Source organism: Archocentrus centrarchus, chromosome 7 (assembly GCF_007364275.1).
Source record: "Archocentrus centrarchus isolate MPI-CPG fArcCen1 chromosome 7, fArcCen1, whole genome shotgun sequence".
NCBI classification, from domain to species: Eukaryota; Metazoa; Chordata; class Actinopteri; order Cichliformes; family Cichlidae; genus Archocentrus; species Archocentrus centrarchus.
In genome coordinates this window covers 35,004,414-35,025,376 of record NC_044352.1, presented here as the reverse complement: position 1 = coordinate 35,025,376, position 20,963 = coordinate 35,004,414, and the positions used below count along the sequence as shown (strand labels likewise).

The following is a 20,963-nucleotide window of genomic DNA, read 5'->3' as shown; positions in this document are numbered from 1 at the left end:
ATTGTAAAGTACACAGAGTTCAAATAAATTGCAAGCTTTGGTTTTCATTTTTAAAGTCAGTATTTGTGTATATACCACTGTAATTCGTTTAGCTATGGCTATTATGTCTCTGGTGTGTGATTTAGAGATGAACTCATCAAAAATCAGTAATATGGGCCATTTAAGGTTTGAGCATCTTCGTTTAATACATTTTATTATTGCGTGTTTGTTTGTGATGTTTGTTTATGTGTGATCTAATATGTGTGGGTACAAACAAAATAATTGGATGTGAAACAAGAGCCTGAGCCTGAGAGACTGAACTCAGGGTTAAATATTCCATTTCCTGAGCTAACAACACTCGCTTCAGCTCCAACAGATAACGCAGCCCACGTTAAACACGCTCAGTCTGAGGGGATAATATTACAAACCGGGCATAATACCTTTCTGAAGACATACAGCTCGTTATTGTAGTTCGGCTTTAATGTCAGTCAACACCTGCCTCGGATTACTTTGTTGTCTTTTTAGTTTCTTATCCTAGCTAGCCCATTAGCTAAGTCGCTAGCTGTGTAGCATTAGCTAGCTGCCTGGCGCTGGTTTAATAACGTTAGATAGCCTAACTAACAGTGTGTATGAGACTGACAGCCTGGCTGCCTGATACTCTAGACGACTGAAGTGAAAAAGAAGATCGGGTAAGTGAATTTTTGCACAGTAATGCAGCTACGTTACCTATCAGATTGGTTTACAGTGAGTACTGGGGACATGTTTGATCCTGTCTGTCTGCTGGGCAGAAAACAACACGGTTTGAACGTTACCTATAACACACCTGGGACGAACTGGTGCTTTTGACCCAGTCCGCAGCTAAAATTGACGGCTGGTGGTTGTACTTCTTATATGAATCTAATTATGTGTGCCTCATTCGAGCCTCTTGCCTCGGTACTGTGGATGACGTAATGTTTTCCTCCATAACTGTACGTGAGCTCAAAAATCACCGGCATTTTACCGGCGAGTAATGACACAGAAGCCCGTCAGCAGGCCAGATACCCCACCACCACACACACACACACATACACACACACACACAAACACACACACACACAAACACAAGATGAACTGGGATTTAGACGAGTTATTAAACTGAAAATGAAAGTTCACAGCTCCGGCTGCCTAACGGGCGTTCAGGCCTGATGTGCCATGTGTCATGTGATGAACAGTGCAAGTATCTGTGCATTGATGTTCAACATTAATAACGATTTCATAAAGTGTGTGTGTGTATATATATATATATATATATGTGTGTGTGTGTGTGTGCGTGATATAATATTGTTGTGTTACTGCAGTGATGGTGCAGCCACAGCCTGATGGCCCCATGCAGTGGGACATGTCAGGAGAAGAGAGTGGCGGGGCCCTCAGGGTCCCACCAGAGCTTGCAGCCAATGAAGTGGTGACCAGATTGCTGAGTGACAACCAACAGCTTAGAGGTAAGAGTCCATCCATCCATCCATTCTCTTCCATTCTTATCCTTTTCAGGGTTGCAAACTCCACAAAGAAAGGCCCGGGCCGAGGTGGTAGAGGTATGAGTATTCACAGAAGAAAGGCCACTTTAAACTTAGGATGTTTCTGCATTCAGTGCTATAGCTCAAACAGCCTTTCTTAGAGCAGTGCTTATATGCACTACTCGACTGTGTGTGTGTGTGTGTGTGCGTGCGTGCGCGCGTGTGTGTGTGTGTGGAGAGATGTATCCAGTATGTGACTAAAGACCTTCTAGAAGCAAGTTTAGCCTTAACAGCTATTTTAGTGGCATATTTGTATGCTTATTTATTTCAAAGCAAACATTTAAATTAATTCTTAATTTCAGTGGTCAGTGAGACATAAAAACTGTATCCATAGATGATAAACACTGACTTTGCTTCAAAATTAGTTTTAAAAAAGCTTTTCTCCCCCCAAAGCTTTACTATTTAAGAGCCATAACTCACTCCAATAATGCCCCTGGTGTAAGTCACATTTGTAAGGTAAGGTGAAGACCCTACGATATAATAGAGGGAAAACCCCAACTAGCAGACAGTCCCCTATGAGCAAGTGTTCAGTGATGGTGGTGAGGCAGAACTCCCCTTTAACAGGAAGAGACCTCAGATTTGTACATTTGTAAAGAACTCAAAATATATTTTCAGATTTCCTAGTATATTGAAATCTACTGATGTGTACACACATATTAATGGCTGAAAAGTAGAGAATTCATCAGTTACAGCTACACTTGTGCCATGGGAGATGTGGAGAGAGCGGTTTCTAACTACAGGTCTCTGTACACATTTACACATTTATGTACTCATTTCCAAATATCAGTTTGCTTGTAAATAAATAATTAAGATTTACAGATTCCTTTATTCACATTCACATGTTAGTAAGCATTTATAGATTCCTTTACACGTTCATAGAACTAATGATGCAGGTAAGGAATGAAGTACAACTCTTCAAATCTGTTTGCAAATACTTTGACTACCTCAGAGCAGCTGGACACCAACAATACATAAGATAAAGCACCAAGTTGTCCTCGCAGAAACATGGCAGTGTTTAATTTGTATCACTGAGTGTGCTTGCCAGATGTAACTTTTCTTTGCTCTTTGCTTTTTTTGTGCAAGTATATAGTAATGCCACAACACCCGTAATGCCCACATCCTTTATTTTATATTTTGCTTTTTTTTTTTTTTTTTAACTTATTACAATTTCCAGTTGATATTACACCATACACACCCAGTGATTCACAACATTTCAAAAATGTGCCCATCATAGAGTATCTGAATACCTTGTCTCTCAAGATAAGTACACAAAAAACTACTTTGTTATTCTAACTAATGTAGTGCATTTACTGATTCAAAGGAACATTTAAACAAAGTATTTTTAGTCATTGACTGTTGAGTTTATAGAGTTCAAAGAGGGAGATTAGTTCAGGAAATTGTGCTCTGTGACAGCAAACCAGACTTTAAATGATAAATGTGAATGATAAATATATGTGTGTAGCTCTTGTGTCCAGTTGTTACAGTGTACCTCAAATTCATCAATTCACACACAGTCTGGTACCAAGCTGCAGTGTAAGCTTGATCTCTGGGAGTAACTTTGGTTCAGTTTTGTTCGGGGACACTTTGATATGCGAATGCTTTCAAAGAAAGTACATTTCAAATTGACAGCTCGCTGTACTAAAAGGCTTAAATGTAGCATAACAACAGTAGCACAAGACCAGTGAAGGAGAACCTTAAAATCAGTAAGTTTATTCACTTATACACCAAAAATCTGTTTGACAGTAACTAGCATTAGCTAGCTTTAGCCTCTGTATGCAACATGCCAATTAATTAAACTAAGACATGTTTTTACTGCTAATGAACTTTAACATTTCTTTAGTCAGTATTTGTACTAGTAAACATGATTAAAGCATACAGTAGTAACAAAGGAAGGTCAGGAAAGAGTTAATGTATCATCATTTATACACTATGCTTGCTCATGTTGACATGAGCTAGTGGTGTTAGTCGATTAAAAAAGGCTATAATAAAGATAAAAGTCATATCTGAGAGTATTTACAGGAACTGAGCAAGAGTTTATAAAAGATCTATAAGTGGAACAGTCTTACAGTTACACAGTTTATGTAGTTTATGCAGTTTGGTTTTCAGGTGTGCGTTAACACAATGCTGCAAGATTTCTTTTTCACGTAACTGCATTCTTTCTTCTTCTTTTGCCTCCATCCTTCTGTTCTCCAGAGGCACTGCGGCGGAGCAACCTGGCCTTGCGTCAGCGCTGTGAGGAGATGGAGGGATGGCAACGAAGAACAAGAGAGGAACGAGAGTTTCTCAGCTGCCGTTTCCAGGAGGCAAGGTCCCTGGTGGAGAGGCTGGCCCAGGAGAACCACTCCTTACAGAGCATGGTGAATGGGCCAGGCTCCTCCAACTCCTCGTCTAATCACTGCTGCAGCTCCAGCCAGACTGAAGACCTGCAGGTACGGCCAGCCAGGAACGGACCGGTGGACGGACCACAGGTTAGCTAGCTCAAAATTAATTCATTCTTCCTGTTTCTGTTTACCTACTTTCAAATTTACAAAGGCAAGCCGACATGCACCAAAAGGTGTGTCCTGTAGATGGACGTAAGGTAATCCTTATTTACCTTACACAGGGCCTTGTGTGGCCCCTCACTAAATCCTCTGTCTAAAACAAGCTGTTTTGCCTCATCCCCCTTTAAGCTTGGGTACTAAGTGGGTGGGGTTTCTGAGCTCACAGCCAGGGCTTTGTGCCAGAGATGACCATATTAGGGATATGCACTCATATGACATCATACAGAACCAAGATTAGAAAAAAAGGTCTAAAACTGATCATTCTTCAACTCCAGCCCAGTTTAATATTTGAGCACCCATCACAGTAATTGTGCACATGTCATAGAAAATAAGGAAAAGCTGATAAAGTGATTTTGAATTTTTATTTCTGTTACGTCCTTGAGACTCTAGATCAACGAGAGAAGAAGAGAGTTGAAGACACAGAGCAATACACACAAACATCACCACCTCGCAGCCTGGTAAGTTGTGTGTGTGTGTGTTTGTGATCTAGTTCTCATGCTGTCATGGTTAAAGTCTGTTTTCTCTTTTTTCTGTTTATATTTTTCATCTGATCAGCCAGTCTGTGTGTCTAGGATAACACAAGTGTGCATAACTCATTGAGTGCACATTCCTCACCCCCCATATCATTTACAGATGAACTTGGGGATATAATGGGCAGTGACAATAGCCAGGTGAGCCTGCTCACTCCCATCCCAGTTCCACCTGTCAAATGGCTAACGCTGCATCTGCAGCCCTCACACGTCTATTTTGATGATCCTCATCTCACCTGTAAATAGTGGCTGACATCAGAAATCTTCCTCCTTTCAAAAACAAAATATGGGTGAAAATGTTATTGAAGTTGACAGCAGCTGAAGTGTTCTGCGCTGTGTTTGACTTTTAGCAGCATAAATCTTGAGGTCTCTGGAGCTTGAAAAAGGCGACTGGACTTCTTTTTGTTTCTTGAAGACGTTTCACCTCTCATCCGAAAGGCTTCTTCAGTTCTCAACCAAATGGTGGAGAGACCCAGGTATTTAAACCCCTGTGGGCGTAGTCCCCTGGAGGTGGTTATGACCCTCTATTGATCATGTGCTTGAACACATGTGCCCAGGTGTGAAGGGGGCGTGGGTCATATTTAATCAGTGGTTTCAGTTGAAACCAACTTAGGACTCCGCTCCATTGTTTCCTGTGGCCTATTGAGGTCACTGGAACAAAGGTGTGAATGGGGGTTGAGACGTCTGGGAAGGGAGCTCAGGACAGCACTGTAAGCGGGGGAAAGTTGGTGACGTAATCCACCTCCTCTGTTCAATGATGGTCGTTCACAGTGGACATAGATGGCTTCTTTCACTCCTCTTTCAAACCATCTGTTTTCCCTGTCCAAAATGTGGACATTGGCATCCTCAAAAGAGTGCCCTTTTTCCTTCAGATGCAGATGTACTGCTGAATCTTGTCCTGTCGAAGTGGCTCTTCTATGTTGTGCCATTCGTTTGTGAAGAGGCTGTTTGGTTTCACCAATGTAGAGGTCCGAGCACTCTTCACTGCACTGAACAGCATACACTACATCGCTGATCTTGTGTTTGGCGGGTTTGTCCTTGGGATGAACCAGTTTTTGTCTTAGGGTGTGACTTGGTTTGAAGTATACTGAGATGTCATGCTTGGAGAAAATTCTTCTGAGTTTCTCTGACAAGCCTGACACATATGGGATGACAATGTTGTTCCTCTTGTCCTTCCCATTCTCTGTAGTTTGTGTTTGGCCTTCATTCCTGTGCATCTTAGCTGATTTGATGAAGGCCCAGTTGGGGTAACCGCATGTTTTGAGGGCTTTCTTAATGTGTGTGTGTTCCTTATGCTTCCCTTCTGCCTTAGAGGGAACACTTTCCGCACGGTGTTGTAGGGTCCTGATCACCCCAAGTTTGTGTTCCAGAGGGTGGTGGGAGTCAAAGAGGAGATACTGGTCTGTGTGTGTGGGCTTCCGGTAAACTTCAATGTTGAGGCTTCCATCTTCCTCGATAAGCACCGCACAGTCCAGGAATGGTAACTTGTTATCTCTGGTGTCCTCCCTGGTAAAACGTATGTATTTATCCACTGAGTTAATGTGACGAGTGAAGGCTTCTACTTCTTGGGTTTTGATTTTGACCCAGGTGTCATCTACATATCTGTACCAGTGGCTAGGTGCCATCCCTTTGAAAGAACCAAGAGCTTTACTTTCCACTTCCTCCATGTAAAGGTTGGCTACAATGGGAGACACTGGGGAGCCCATGGCACATCCATGCTTCTGTCTGTAGAATCCATCATTGTATTTAAAATATGTTGTGGTAAGGCAGAGATCTAAAAGTGCACAAATCTGATCTGGGGTGAAGCTGGTTCTGTTCAGTAAGGAATCGTCTTCCTGTAGTCGTCTTCTGACGGTCTCCACTGCCTCAGTTGTAGGTATGCAAGTGAAAAGTGAAACCACATCAAAGGACACCATGGTTTCATCTGGATCCAGTACAAGATTCTGGACCTTGTTAGTAAAATCTGTAGAGTTTTCAATGTGGTGGGGTGTGATGCCAACAAGCGGTGATAAGATGGTGGCGAGGTGTTTGGAAATGTTGTAGGTGACCGAGTTTATACTGCTGATAATGGGTCGAAGTGGGACTCCTTCTTTGTGGATCTTTGGGAGTCCATAAATGCATGGAGTGGCTTCTCCAGGGTACAGGCGGTAGTAAGTGGGGCGGTCAATGGCTTTTTCCTTTTCAAGTTGTTGCAGGCAGCAAACAACTTTTTTCTTGTAGTTGCTTGTGGGATCACGTCTCAAGACCTCATAAGTATTGTTGTCACTGAGGAGTGTAGTAATTTTGTTGTGGTAATCCGATGAATTCAGCACAACCGTGCACCTCCCCTTGTCGGCTGGCAGTATGGTGATGTTTTGATCCTTGCTTAGGGCTGTGATGGCCTTCTTCTCCTGAATGGTGAGGTTGGATGGAGGAAGTCTTGCACTGGAGAGAGTGGCTGAAACTTTCATCCTGATCTGTTCTGCTACAGGATGAGAAAGTTTGTTATTTCTTATAGCGGTTTCTGTTGCTGTGATGAGGTCTACTATAGGAAGCTGTTGTGGGGCTATGGCAAAGTTGAGTCCTTTGGCTAGCACATTTTCTTCTGGTTTGGTGAGGACCCTGTCTGATAGGTTCTTCACCCACTTTCCTTGGTTTCCATTGCTTATCGTGTCGTCCTGTTTGTTAACAGATGAATGGTATGCCTTGGTTTGCAGAGTTTGAAATTTACGTAGTTGTCTTTCCTTGCCTTTGATGTGTTGTGCGAGCTGGGCTTTGTCCACAAATGTAGAAACTTCTTCTGCGATGGTGTGAGGTAAGAGTGATGAGAGTTTCTGCTGAGTCTGGTGGATTTTGTTCTGGAGTGCATCTATGGTGAAATGGACCTGTCTTATCCTTTCACTTAAAAGGTGGTTCTGTGCTCTCCATAGAATTTGGTCAGCTCTATGTCCTTTTACTGTGGACCCAAGGTGCAAACTCTTGGGAACCAGTCTGGACTGTCTGCATCTCAAGTTGAAACGAAGGTGGTTCCTGTAGTCCGCTAGCTTTCTTGAGTCCCTTTCATACTCCCGCACCAATTGAAGGGTGTTCCTCCCAAAGTGCAAGGCAATATGTCTGTGTAGATTCTCAGTTATCCAGGTCATAGTAGTCTCTGGAGCTTGAAAAAGGCGACTGGACTTCTTTTTGTTTCTTGAAGACGTTTCACCTCTCATCCGAAAGGCTTCTTCAGTTCTCAACCAAATGGTGGAGAGACCCAGGTATTTAAACCCCTGTGGGCGTAGTCCCCTGGAGGTGGTTATGACCCTCTATTGATCATGTGCTTGAACACATGTGCCCAGGTGTGAAGGGGGCGTGGGTCATATTTAATCAGTGGTTTCAGTTGAAACCAACTTAGGACTCCGCTCCATTGTTTCCTGTGGCCTATTGAGGTCACTGGAACAAAGGTGTGAATGGGGGTTGAGACGTCTGGGAAGGGAGCTCAGGACAGCACTGTAAGCGGGGGAAAGTTGGTGACGTAATCCACCTCCTCTGTTCAATGATGGTCGTTCACAGTGGACATAGATGGCTTCTTTCACTCCTCTTTCAAACCATCTGTTTTCCCTGTCCAAAATGTGGACATTGGCATCCTCAAAAGAGTGCCCTTTTTCCTTCAGATGCAGATGTACTGCTGAATCTTGTCCTGTCGAAGTGGCTCTTCTATGTTGTGCCATTCGTTTGTGAAGAGGCTGTTTGGTTTCACCAATGTAGAGGTCCGAGCACTCTTCACTGCACTGAACAGCATACACTACATCGCTGATCTTGTGTTTGGCGGGTTTGTCCTTGGGATGAACCAGTTTTTGTCTTAGGGTGTGACTTGGTTTGAAGTATACTGAGATGTCATGCTTGGAGAAAATTCTTCTGAGTTTCTCTGACAAGCCTGACACATATGGGATGACAATGTTGTTCCTCTTGTCCTTCCCATTCTCTGTAGTTTGTGTTTGGCCTTCATTCCTGTGCATCTTAGCTGATTTGATGAAGGCCCAGTTGGGGTAACCGCATGTTTTGAGGGCTTTCTTAATGTGTGTGTGTTCCTTATGCTTCCCTTCTGCCTTAGAGGGAACACTTTCCGCACGGTGTTGTAGGGTCCTGATCACCCCAAGTTTGTGTTCCAGAGGGTGGTGGGAGTCAAAGAGGAGATACTGGTCTGTGTGTGTGGGCTTCCGGTAAACTTCAATGTTGAGGCTTCCATCTTCCTCGATAAGCACCGCACAGTCCAGGAATGGTAACTTGTTATCTCTGGTGTCCTCCCTGGTAAAACGTATGTATTTATCCACTGAGTTAATGTGACGAGTGAAGGCTTCTACTTCTTGGGTTTTGATTTTGACCCAGGTGTCATCTACATATCTGTACCAGTGGCTAGGTGCCATCCCTTTGAAAGAACCAAGAGCTTTACTTTCCACTTCCTCCATGTAAAGGTTGGCTACAATGGGAGACACTGGGGAGCCCATGGCACATCCATGCTTCTGTCTGTAGAATCCATCATTGTATTTAAAATATGTTGTGGTAAGGCAGAGATCTAAAAGTGCACAAATCTGATCTGGGGTGAAGCTGGTTCTGTTCAGTAAGGAATCGTCTTCCTGTAGTCGTCTTCTGACGGTCTCCACTGCCTCAGTTGTAGGTATGCAAGTGAAAAGTGAAACCACATCAAAGGACACCATGGTTTCATCTGGATCCAGTACAAGATTCTGGACCTTGTTAGTAAAATCTGTAGAGTAAGTTGGTTTCAACTGAAACCACTGATTAAATATGACCCACGCCCCCTTCACACCTGGGCACATGTGTTCAAGCACATGATCAATAGAGGGTCATAACCACCTCCAGGGGACTACGCCCACAGGGGTTTAAATACCTGGGTCTCTCCACCATTTGGTTGAGAACTGAAGAAGCCTTTCGGATGAGAGGTGAAACGTCTTCAAGAAACAAAAAGAAGTCCAGTCGCCTTTTTCAAGCTCCAGAGACTACTATGACCTGGATAACTGAGAATCTACACAGACATAAATCTTGAGGTCAACACTGTTTTGTTTTGGGAGGGTTTTTTGTTTGTTTTGTCTTTCCTTGAAAATCACTCATGGAGGTTGGGAACCAAATAAAACTTTGGAATACACAGAGATTCAGATCCAAACCGTTCACATGGTGTTGATCTTTCTAATTGTATAGTTTCGGTCCTGAAGCCCAAAACAAACATGGTCCGTCTCTGCCAGTTTCCCTCATCTCGTTCTTCTCCGTGTGTTCACCCATTTAACCCATCTCTACGTCACTTGTTTTTCTGTGCAGCCTGTGGAAGGTGCAAACGAGTTCCTGCAGCTGTTGAAGAGCCACAAAGAGAAACTGGAGGAAGGGGTGAGAGAGCTGAGGAAGAAGAATGAAGAGCTAGAGAGGCAGAGGGACGAGGGAGAGAAAGAGAAAGAGCGAATGCTTCACTGCATTGAGCAGCTCCGGGCTAAACTGGCCCAGGCACAGGTAAAGCTGATATCCAGGCACATAGGAAGTCTTCCCAAGGTGTGACTGGGGGAAGGTAGCAGTACAGATGATCCCGGAAGACCTTAGGGAACATTTACAAGCAAAACAATGTGTGAATGTTCTGTCCTTGTTACATGACTTCCCAAAATTATGTAGCGTCAAGTGCTCCTTGGCCTTGAACATAACACACAGATGCTAATGCAAATAGTACAGCAGTTAGCTGGCATGCTAGCTTTCTGCTTGGATTGATGAAATTTAGGGGGTTTTATGTCAGGAAGGATAATCAAACACAGCACAGCTGTCATTGGAGACCCATTCACTGTAGCTGGTGGGAAAATTCTAAACTTTGGCAGGTCTGCTGTGTTCCGTCATCTCATTTCAATGCTTCCTTCTTTATATATTCAAATTTTGTAGAAGTTAGCATTTTATTATTAATCTATAAATACAACTTTTTTTGTTGTTCCATCAAAATAGGAATGGACAAACCAAATGGACAAATACACCACATAACTAATTAACAGAAAGGTTATGTAGCTCATTAAAACAGAGCCCATCAGTATAAATTTAAATAAAAATATTAAGTAGTAATATAAATACCACATGCTGGTGATGATGTATAGTGAACATTGAAGTTACATCTGCTGTGCCATGTAGGTAAATGTGCTCAGCTCTCATATGGAGGCTGCAGAGTGAATGCTGCTGGTATTTAATATATTTATTATTCATTTTGCGATCCAATATATAATTCAGTTAAACATGAAAAGGACAAATTATACACATATTACCAATAAAGAGATTACATTGATCGAATGGCAGAAAATTAATTTTGCTCCTTTAAACAAAAATGCTGAACACCCAACTATAAATACCTTTGAGGTTTTTCTGGTTTGGGATTCGTAATCAGACAAATCAGGACATTTGAAATGTGGTTAATTATAAAGGACATTTTTCAAGATTTTGTCATCTTACAGACAAACCAGTTTATATGATGAGTGGAAAGTTATTAAATTAATCAAAAATAAAAATAATCTTTACTAGCATTCCCAAAGCAATGCGTGAATGAACAACATTTTGGTGCAGGGGTTAAGTTTCTCAGTTCAGCCTGATGGCTTTCAGCCTCGTGTGTGCGTGTGTGCGTGCATGTTCTTTAGATGGACATTACATAATAATTACCATTAAAATACATTTGAAAACATGATCATAGAATATTTAAAGCAGAGAAGAAATTGCCTCACTACAGTCATGGCTGCTGTTTCCCTCTGTTGCAGCTTGTGTGTCACCTTTAGATAAGACCTTCCACTGCTTGCAAATGACAACAGAGGTGATATGATGTGGAAAGACACAAGAATCTGTTTTGACATCTCTGACCTGAAAAACTTGTATGAATGTTTTACAGACGAACAATGTAACCGAGGATGTTGTTCAGCAGCGCTCTGAGGCGCAGCATTCCTCCGACTGGTATGATGCATTTTCACTTTGATGTAAACTTAAGTGCATTGTTGGAAACTAACAGGACTAATTTGACTTTCTGCTAAACTTTGAACACAGTGCTGTTTAAGTGTTATGAGTTATACTGTACAGAATATCTGCAGATAATTCTTCTCTACTGGAAAATGATGCTAGCATGCTTTTCTTTTTTGACTGCTAAGAAAATGAAAACCTCACATTTGAGATGCCCTCTTCTTTCTTCTTCATCTCTTTCTGTTCCCTTTTCCCAGCTCTAGCCTGGCTAAGCTCACAGAGCAGCTTCAGGCCACACAGGGCAGGTGAGCCCACCGTTCTGTGTGGCTTTCTCTTTCTCACTGTATGCATGTCTGCTTTCCGCACTGCTGTCTCTATCTCTGTATCTGGCAGCAGGACTACCGACTTGTCTCTTTTTTTAGGAAGTTTTGTTTACCTGTGGATAATAATATTACAAATGTTCCATCCAGTTTGTTTTTTGTGTTTGTGTGAATAGTATACAGTGGGGGAAATAATGATTTGATTCCCTGCTGAATTTGTATGCTTGCTCACTTCCAAAGAAAAGAGTAGTCTCTGATTTTTATGGTAGTTTCATTTTAATGGAGAGAGACAGAAGATCAACCAGAAATCCAGAAAAAACAAAAGTCTGGTGCAGATGATCATGAGAAAGGTGGTGGATCAACCCAAAACTACATGAGAGGAGTTTGTTAATGGTCTGAAGGTAGTTGGGACCACAGTTAGCAAGAACACCATTGGTAACACACTACCCTGTAATGGATTGAAATCTTGCAGCGCCGGCAGGTCCCCTTGCTCAAGAACAGTTCTGTCTTAAGTTTGTCAGTGAACATCTAAATGAGGGTTTGGGAGAAAAGCTGCGGTCAGATGAAACCAAAATTGAACTCCTTGACATCAACTCAACCCACTTGGAGGAAAAGAAATTCTGAGCCCAAAGAACCCAAAAAACACACCATCTGCACAGCCAAGCACGGAGGTGGAAACATTTTGTGTTGAGCTGTTTTTCTTCTAAGGTTACAGGATGGCTTCACTGCATTGAGGGACCAATGGATGGGGGCCGCGTACAGTTAAAGTCTTAGACAAAAACCTCCTTCCCTCAGCCAGAACACCCAAGAATGGTCGTAGATGGGTCTTTCAGTATGACAGTGACCTACAACATATCACCAAGGCAACAAAGGAGTGGCTAAAGAAGAAACATGTGAAGGTCATGGAGTGGTCTAGCCAGTCTCCAGACCTATAGAAGGTCTGTGGAGGGAGCTGAAACTTCGAGTTGCCGAGCAGCATCCAAGAAACCTAAAGGAGTGAGAGTTTCTGAGTGGGCCACAATGCCTCTTTGGATGAGTGCAAACCTGGTGACCAGCTACAAGAAATGTCTTACCACTGTGCTGGCCGACAAGGATTTCTCCATCAAGTACCAAGTCATGTTTTGCTTGGTGATCAAATACTTATTTCACTCAGTGACATGCAAATCAGTTTACTTTTTGGTTATGATTATCATTATTCTTTCTCTCTCCATTAAAATGAAACTACCATAAAAATTAGAGACTGTTAATTTCTTTGTAAGTGAGCAAACGTACAAATTCAGCAGGGGACCAAATACTTATTCCAATCCAATCTCATTGTACATCCTGTATAATGACAATAAAGGCATTCTATTCTATTCTATTCTATTCTATTATTCCCCCTGGTGTATACCATACCAACATATACCAACATCTTTCAGTAATACACAGATTTGAATGGAGCCTTTCTCTCAACAGAAATGGGAAGATATTTTCATTTTTATTATAGAATTTAAATGTTGTAAAATGTTCATTTGTAAATATTCTGATTCTATTTTTTAAATAAATGTAATGCACCACTTGTGTGAGGGCTGCCAACCTTCCAAGGTTATAAATACTCATATGAATTTTTAACAGTAATTTAATTTACTGGTCATTTGAACCAGTGCTTTAAATAGCCAAGGAGAAGAGATGGTATTGTTGACTAGAGGGGGGAATCTCACTCAAGTCCCATAACACAGTAATACCATAACACAAGACCAATAATGAATCCCAATCTGCTGCATGTGTCACCTAGTGTTTTATCTCACTCGTGATTTCCAAAAGTTTATAAATTCATGTGTAAAGATAACCCGTGTATGTTTAATCCAGTAATGTACAACTACAATCTTTAGAGTTTATGCTACTTATTTTGTAAAGTAATGTATTTTGAAGTCAAATTAAGAGTCACAGGTTTTTCTAATTGTGCTTTTATTGAAATTATCAACTGTTTAAGTCTAGTTTATTGTAATGATATGCAGTATATTGTCTAATTATGTACTGTCTGTATGTATTAGAATGGTAAATAAAAAGCCATTCAGGTATTTTTTTTTTTTATCCTTGTTAAACTGGCAGTTACGAGTGATTTTTTGTGTAGGTATCGGGAGCTGGAGGAGAAGCTCGATTACCTGCAGAAGAGCTCAGCTCAGCGGGACAGAACTGAAGCTCTGCTCAAACAGAAGGACAAGGACTGTGCCCAGGTATCACATGTGACTCGCCGTGTGTCTGCCTACTGTACTTTTGATTGTGACTTTTTAGCAAGCAGTCTTAAAATATCAACATAAAAAAGCTCCTCTGGGTTTTTGCAGCTGGCCAAGGACTGCGAGGCCCTGAAAGCTCAGGCAACGTCCCTGTTAGGAGAACTGAAGGAGAGACAGAGCTGGCTGGACAAAAGTGAGCATGAACGCAAACTCATTGAAGAAAAGTAAGTTCTTATGTACCCTAGCAAAAAAGCATACACAGATTCTTGTCTTAGTCCACCTGTAGGTGTGCTGATGCGTTTCTCTTTGCGTGTGTGTGTAGGCTGTGCAGTAAGACAAAGGCCCTGCAGGTGGCAGAGCGGGAGCTGGAGCAGCAGAAGAAGCAGCATAATGTGGCCATGGACAAGCTGCTGCTGCAGACCCAGAGCCTGGAGCAGGCTCTGAAGACAGAGAGACATGTTGTTACTGAGGAGAAGTGGGTCCCAGACACACACAGATAGTAGCAGCCCAAATGATGATGTTTCTGCACTGTTGTGCTGTTTAGAAAAATTATTTGAGTGGTGGAACATACATTAAAAAGAGTTAAGTACTTTCAGCTGCTCCCTTATTTCTCAAGGGGTTGCCAGCAGGTGGTTATGTATGTTTGATTCGGCATAGTTTTTACCCCAGAAGTCGCTCATTTATCTGAGCTTGGGACCTACACTTGGAGTACGCTGGCTTGTGACATATTTATAATTTTATGGGCAATAACCTGTGACTTTTGATGCATCATGAACCGTATGAGCTACATCATTGATGTTCTGGTTGGTAATAGCCCTGTGCTGTTAACAGTCTCTTTGTTCACGCCACCTTTTGTTTTTTGAACTGTCACCAGTACATTGTACGGCATTGTGCTTCCTTTATTTCCTCAGGAAAAAGCTGACACAGCTGCAGCATGCCTACACATGTCTCTTTAGAGACTATGATTCTAAACTGAAGAATGAGGTAAAAAAGAACAAAAGTTTTTACCCTCATTAGCTTTGACGTTCAGCTTGGGGATCGGGTCTAAACATGAATTTATGTGTGCGCGTGTCTTCAGGGAGGAGATCTGTGCAGCCGACTGGAGGAGGCAGAGCGAGCGCTGGCCTTGAAACAGGACCTGATTGATAAACTGAAGGAGGAGGTGGAGCAGCAGAAAGGCTCCCTGGAGACAATTCCCGTCCTCACTGCACAGGTATTCCCTCTCAGATCTTGAGCTGATCTGGATCCTGACACTTGACCGGTCAGGTATATGGGAGTCACTATATGATTTGTTCAGTCTATGAAAATCTATGGTTTGGCACATATGTTAGTATTGGAGTCTCTGTTGAGTATGTTTTCAGTGTATAGCTCAGCTGGCGCTTCAGCAGCTGCATCAACATCAAGAAGTGCATTATTTTTAAGAGCCAGCAGGAGCAGACGTGTTCCCTTTTGTACCTTGTAGAAGCGCCCAGGAGGCATTCTAGTAAGAAACACCTCAACTGGCTCCTTCCAATATGGAGCTCTACTCTGAGCCCCTCTTGAATGACTGAACTCTAGACCCTATCTCTGAGAGCGAGGCCAGCCACCCACTTGGGAAGACTAAGCTCATGACCATAGGTGAGGGTAGGGATGTAGATCGGCTGGGAAATCAATAGTTTTGCTTTTATGCTCAGGGCCCAATCCATCTGTCAATCTCCTACTCCCCTCTCCCCTCACACATGAACAAGAGCCTGAGATACTTGAACTTTGGGCACTCAACCCTCTTTTGGCTGAGAACGATGGCCTCAGACTTGGAGGTGCTTATTCTCATTTCAGCCCCTTTACACTCGACTGGAAACCACTCTAGTGTGAGCTGGAGGCCACCACCTTATGAAGCTGACAGAACCACGTCCTCCTCAAAAAGCAGAAATAAGATCCTGACGGGCCCCCCGTCCTTGAACAGCATCCAACCCCTACAACGCTCCGGCCAGTGGTGGGCCCACATATGGTCTGAACCTAGCCGGGCTCCACGGGCTAAGGCCCAGGTACCAGGCACTCTCCCTTGAGCTCCTTCCCCAGGCCTGGCTCCAGGGTGGGGCGCCCAGTAAATGATACCTTGGGCAGGCTACACTAGTCCCTTGTATTCTTTCCTCTCATAGGGGTTCTCTGAATCACACTTCATTTGTCCCTTCACCCAGGACCAGTTTGGCTTGGAAGGCCAGGGGCAAAAGCTCCAGACAATGTAGCCCCTGGGACCACAGGGACACACAAACCCCTGCACCACACCCCTCCACACAAACCCCTCCACCACACCCCTCCACATAAACCCCTCCACACAAACCCCTCCACCAAGATAAGGTGGTGATTCCAGGAGTGGTACAATTGAATTGTAGGTTCTTACAATATAAAGCACCTCAAGGGGACTGTTGTGATTTGACGATATATACATAGAATTGAACTGAACTGGATTGAATTGAATATTTGATGCCAAAACAAAATCCATAAAATCCCGATTCAGGAGGACTCACATTCAGATCAGGAAAAACTGAAGCAAAATCCAGGCAAAGGCTGCAGGTTGAATAAAGCTTCAGGGTCACATTATCCTGGTAAAGAAATGGAAATCTGAAGCATTCGTAGGTTTTTCAAAGCACCACAAGCTAAGGTGACTTCAGCAGCTCAGTATTCTTATGATTTGCACCTGTAGGTGCACAGCACACATTTGAACTTTATTCTGTATCAGCCACACCTACATTTTAACATGTACATAATGTCGGTTTATTGAAATGAAACAAAATTAGTGCATGAAAAACAACATCACATGTCCCCGCCTCTCTCACCACCTTTGTGGCTGCCCAGGCTGAGATCTACAAGGCAGATTTCCTCGCTGAGCGAGAAGCCAGAGAGAAGCTGAACCAGAAGAAGGAGGAGCTGCAGGAGCAGCTGAATCAGGCCGTGGCTGACAACGAAAGGCTTAAACAGGACGCAGCATCACGGTAAAGAAAAATAATTAAAAAAAAAAAACATTTCATATGCCCATCTTCATTATGATAATTATTTGTGCCATCAGTTTGGGTATGTGGATGTGTGTGCACTTGTCATGCAGCCAGTAGCTCAGTGTTTTAAGGGGAGTTTAGGGTTACTATAGTTCTTGTAAATTTCTGTCTTTGCCATCATTCCAGATGTTGATCACATTCTGGACTTGAGCTCCACTATAGGTGTCATCATAATTATCAGATGTTACCATAGTGTCAAGACTGGCACTTCTAATCCAAAGTCAACTTCATCTGTAATTGTCCTCTTTGTGTTTTATATGTCCGGACAGTTATTAAGATGGGATGTAACATGGAATTTTTCAATGCTCGCCTCTGTTTCAGTGCACGTATTGAGCAAATGAAGATGAGACACCTGGAAGACTTCCCTGCACGGCCCACACACATTCCCCCTCCACAAGGTACATTACAGCCAACATGTGCAAACTTAAACATTCAAAAATGACCCTTGAACAGACTCCTGATAGTTTTGTTCTAATAACAAAGTCAAAAAGCTCTTATGTCACTAATGAAAAAAAGAAAAAACATTTCTTACCATGGTGAGTTTTTTATTCCTGACTTTTTAAAAAATTCACATGTAGGGCCGCAACTACAGATTGTTTTTAATTGTTGATTAGACTAATGATTATTTTATTGATTCATAGAGTCAGTGTTTTGCTTGTAAGGTTACCAGAAGCAGTAAATAATGCCCTTTGTAATTTAGCATATCTTATGGTAATGACTGTTGAATGTCTTGTTTTGCCTGATCACCATCTGTATTGGGCTGAAATCAGGTGACTGAGTTGGTCATTAAAGAATATCCCATTTCTTTTCCATGAGAACCTCTTGGGTTGCTTTTGCAGTTTGCTTTGGGTCATTATCCATGTGAAGCACTGCCTGTTTCACTGAATCCAAGCAGAGAGTTTAGCACTGTCAAAGCACTAGTGACCGGGTCCATTGGCAGCCATACACATCCATGCCATAACATTGCCTCCACCCTGTTTGGCAGATGATGTGGTATGATTCCTTCATTCAGAGTTAATCTTGGTTTCATATGTCCAAAACTGTTCAGGCTCTTTTAGATGGAGAAGTCTAATCTGGCCTTCCTGTTCTTGAATGTAACCAGCAGTTTGTACCTTGTAGTAAATCCTCTGGAGTTCCATTTATAAAGGTGTCTCCAGACTTTGGCAGTGATACATCTACCTCCACATGAATGTTCCCGACTTAGATGTTGTACGTGGGTTATCCACTTGAGTTGTTTTCTGTGGTCTTTCAGGCCTTTTGGTGTTCCTGAGCAGGCATTCGTTTTTTAAGAACATATCAGTCGGTTGATTTGGCCACTTTAAAGATTTTGCTGTCTCTCTGATAGGTTTATTTTAACTTTTCAGCCTAATAAGCTCCTCCTTCTCTTGCATCATTTTGTTGGAACTAATATTGGGAATTCCAGTGAACAGCCATCAAATGCAAATTCAACACGTGAAATCAACTTCAAAACTTTTATCTGCTTAATTTGTCATGGAATAACAAGGGAGCAGGCCATGAAACTGCTTCTCTGTCAATGGTTCGACTAATTTCGAGCCTCTTAAAATGGAGGATATATAAAAAATTCCTGCAATTTCTAACCAGTTAATGCTATACTTTTGTTAAACCCTTTGAATTACAGCATAAAGTCTGCACTTCAATCACATAAAAGATTAGAAAGTTATTTGATTTAAGTCCACTGTGGTGGTGTGCAGAGGCAAAATTACAAAAAGTGTGTCATTGTCCTAAAACATTTGGATCTAACTGGATCTGTATGTTGTAAATAAATGTATCAGTTAAAAAGGAAAATCCACAAATCCAACTTTATTGCCTCAGTACTGACACAGGTATTTGTGGGTGTTATTCATCCAGTGTACTTTGACGTTTCTTTCACATTCAGAATTGTGTGGAAGTCTCCTGCAGGCTCACACTGCTCACACTAGTTTGTTCATTAGCTCAGCTCAGTGTTACTGTCTGTGCACCTCCTTGCATATGTTAAATTGATATTAATGGAGCTGATGACAAATCATTATGTTACTGGAAGTGCAATAACAGCTTCCTAACAAGGGTTGATGAAATCAGTCAGGACATAATGACAGTGAGGGAGAGGCGTGACAGGGAAAGCGCTGTGCTCAGAGATACTGTAAGAAGAGGTGGTGAAGTAGCACATCATTCTTAAATCTTGACCCTTTGTTGTTAGCTTCCTCTGTGCTATGCTAGCTCTGCTTCTATACACCAGTGCACTGCTGCTGGCACATGGTGTACTATGCACACAAACAACAGAACTGTATTGGATTAAAATCAGCCTGTTGTTAACAATTCACAACGTAGCTTTTCGAGTCAGGCTCAGTACATCCCTACTTTGAACTATACTTAAGTAGATGTGATTGAATAAATTTGCCTTCACTGTGTGCTGAGGAAATGTAAAATATGTTTTCTTAAGATTTGTTTTTAAACACTTATTTTCTCTTGGGCCTAGGTATGTTCCCCCCTTTCAACACGGTGCCCCCCGCCCCCTCATTCCGCACTCCAGGATTGGGACCAGTCGGTGATCAAGGGCCAGCTGGAACAGAGGAGCTGCCAGATTTATGTTGTCCTAAGTGCCAGTACCTGGCTCCAGATATGGACACACTGCAGATACATGTAATGGACTGTATACAGTAACAGAAGCATTGCTCTGTGTATCATGACACCAACACACACATACATATGCAATATATATATATATATATATATATATATATATATATATATATATATATATATATATATATATATATATATATATATATATATATATATATATAATGTGTATGTATAGTATATTTAGGTTCAGTGTGTCCTCTTCCAGCTCTGGGCACAGACTGGAAAAACATGTTTGGATAGTTGCACCTTACTTTCGCTTTCTCTGTCTTGCAAACACACATCCACAAACCTGAACACAAAGTCTGGATCTTTCTGTTTTAACAGTCCAGTATGTTGGAATCAAGACAGTTCATACCAAGGGAATCAGATGACAGTATAAAACAAGTGAAAGAAAAACAAGATAACCAGGATGATGTTTCCCTATAGTTCCTCTGTGGATGCAGTCTCTGCTGTAGCTTTTCCATTCCCACACCCTTTTTTTTCCCACCCAGTACCTTCTTTTTTGTTTTTAATGCCTGCTTTCCTCTGAGACAGCACTTTGAGGCAAATGTCCGTCAGTATTTTTACATGATCCCTGATCCCTTATCTCCCATTTCCTTGCTTCTTTACTCCAGTGTTGTAGTGGTGACTGAAGAGTACACTAAATGCTGTGAAGTAAATGTTTATACTTTTAATTGCACCAATACAATTCGTTTTATCAGTCCAACAGATCAGTAATTATTGGACCCAAGGTGTTGGCATGTTAAAGAAAAATAAATAACAGTTCAGACAAGAAAATAAATGATCATGTGAATAACATATTGAGCTTTAAAATCAGCTATGTTATGGTTGTAAATGTAGCTGTCTGTATTACCTCAAAACATATAATGTATTAGAGATGGATTTACTCTCGTTGAAAAAAAAGTAGCCACTCTCTGTGTTCTGTGCCTGTGTACATGACTGACTGCTTTCATCCACATGCTAGACCCAGCGCTCAACCCAGCAGCCCTTTTGTGACCCTTCTTCTTCTGTCTTAGCTTTGCCTGTTGCACCTATTTATCTATCTAAATGTAAAGTTCCTTCGCAGTTCGTGTGGATTTTGTCTAAGTTTAGAACATATATTTAGCTTCAAACTATTAGGAGATTTACAAAATAAATCAGTTATCCATTAGACATTGTGTGTTTTATACTGCTTGTAAGTATAGGACAGTCGTGTTAGTTTATTAAAACCT

At 41.9% G+C, this 20,963-nt stretch overlaps 1 protein-coding gene across 3 annotated transcripts; it reads left to right on the top strand.

Moving 5' to 3' along the window:
* The first annotated feature begins 328 nt into the window (after positions 1-328).
* Positions 329-20,902, top strand: ikbkg (inhibitor of nuclear factor kappa B kinase regulatory subunit gamma). 3 transcript variants are annotated; one of them, XR_004020229.1, is made up of 16 exons: positions 329-668; positions 1,317-1,457; positions 3,726-4,000; positions 4,456-4,530; positions 9,895-10,080; positions 11,477-11,538; positions 11,799-11,846; positions 13,975-14,077; positions 14,186-14,301; positions 14,400-14,552; positions 14,989-15,061; positions 15,156-15,290; positions 16,913-17,049; positions 17,431-17,507; positions 19,586-19,820; positions 19,897-20,902. XR_004020229.1 is itself a non-coding variant. In XM_030734545.1 (16 exons), the coding sequence occupies exons 2-16, from the start codon at positions 1,319-1,321 to the stop codon at positions 19,990-19,992; spliced, it is 1,740 nt and encodes a 579-aa protein (XP_030590405.1). In that variant the 5' UTR covers positions 329-668; positions 1,317-1,318; the 3' UTR covers positions 19,993-20,902. The 3 variants fall into 3 exon arrangements, 1 of the variants encoding a protein (XP_030590405.1); XM_030734545.1 differs by having other exon boundaries at positions 19,586-19,698; positions 19,945-20,902; XR_004020230.1 differs by lacking the exon at positions 11,799-11,846.
* The last annotated feature ends 61 nt before the right edge of the window (positions 20,903-20,963 follow it).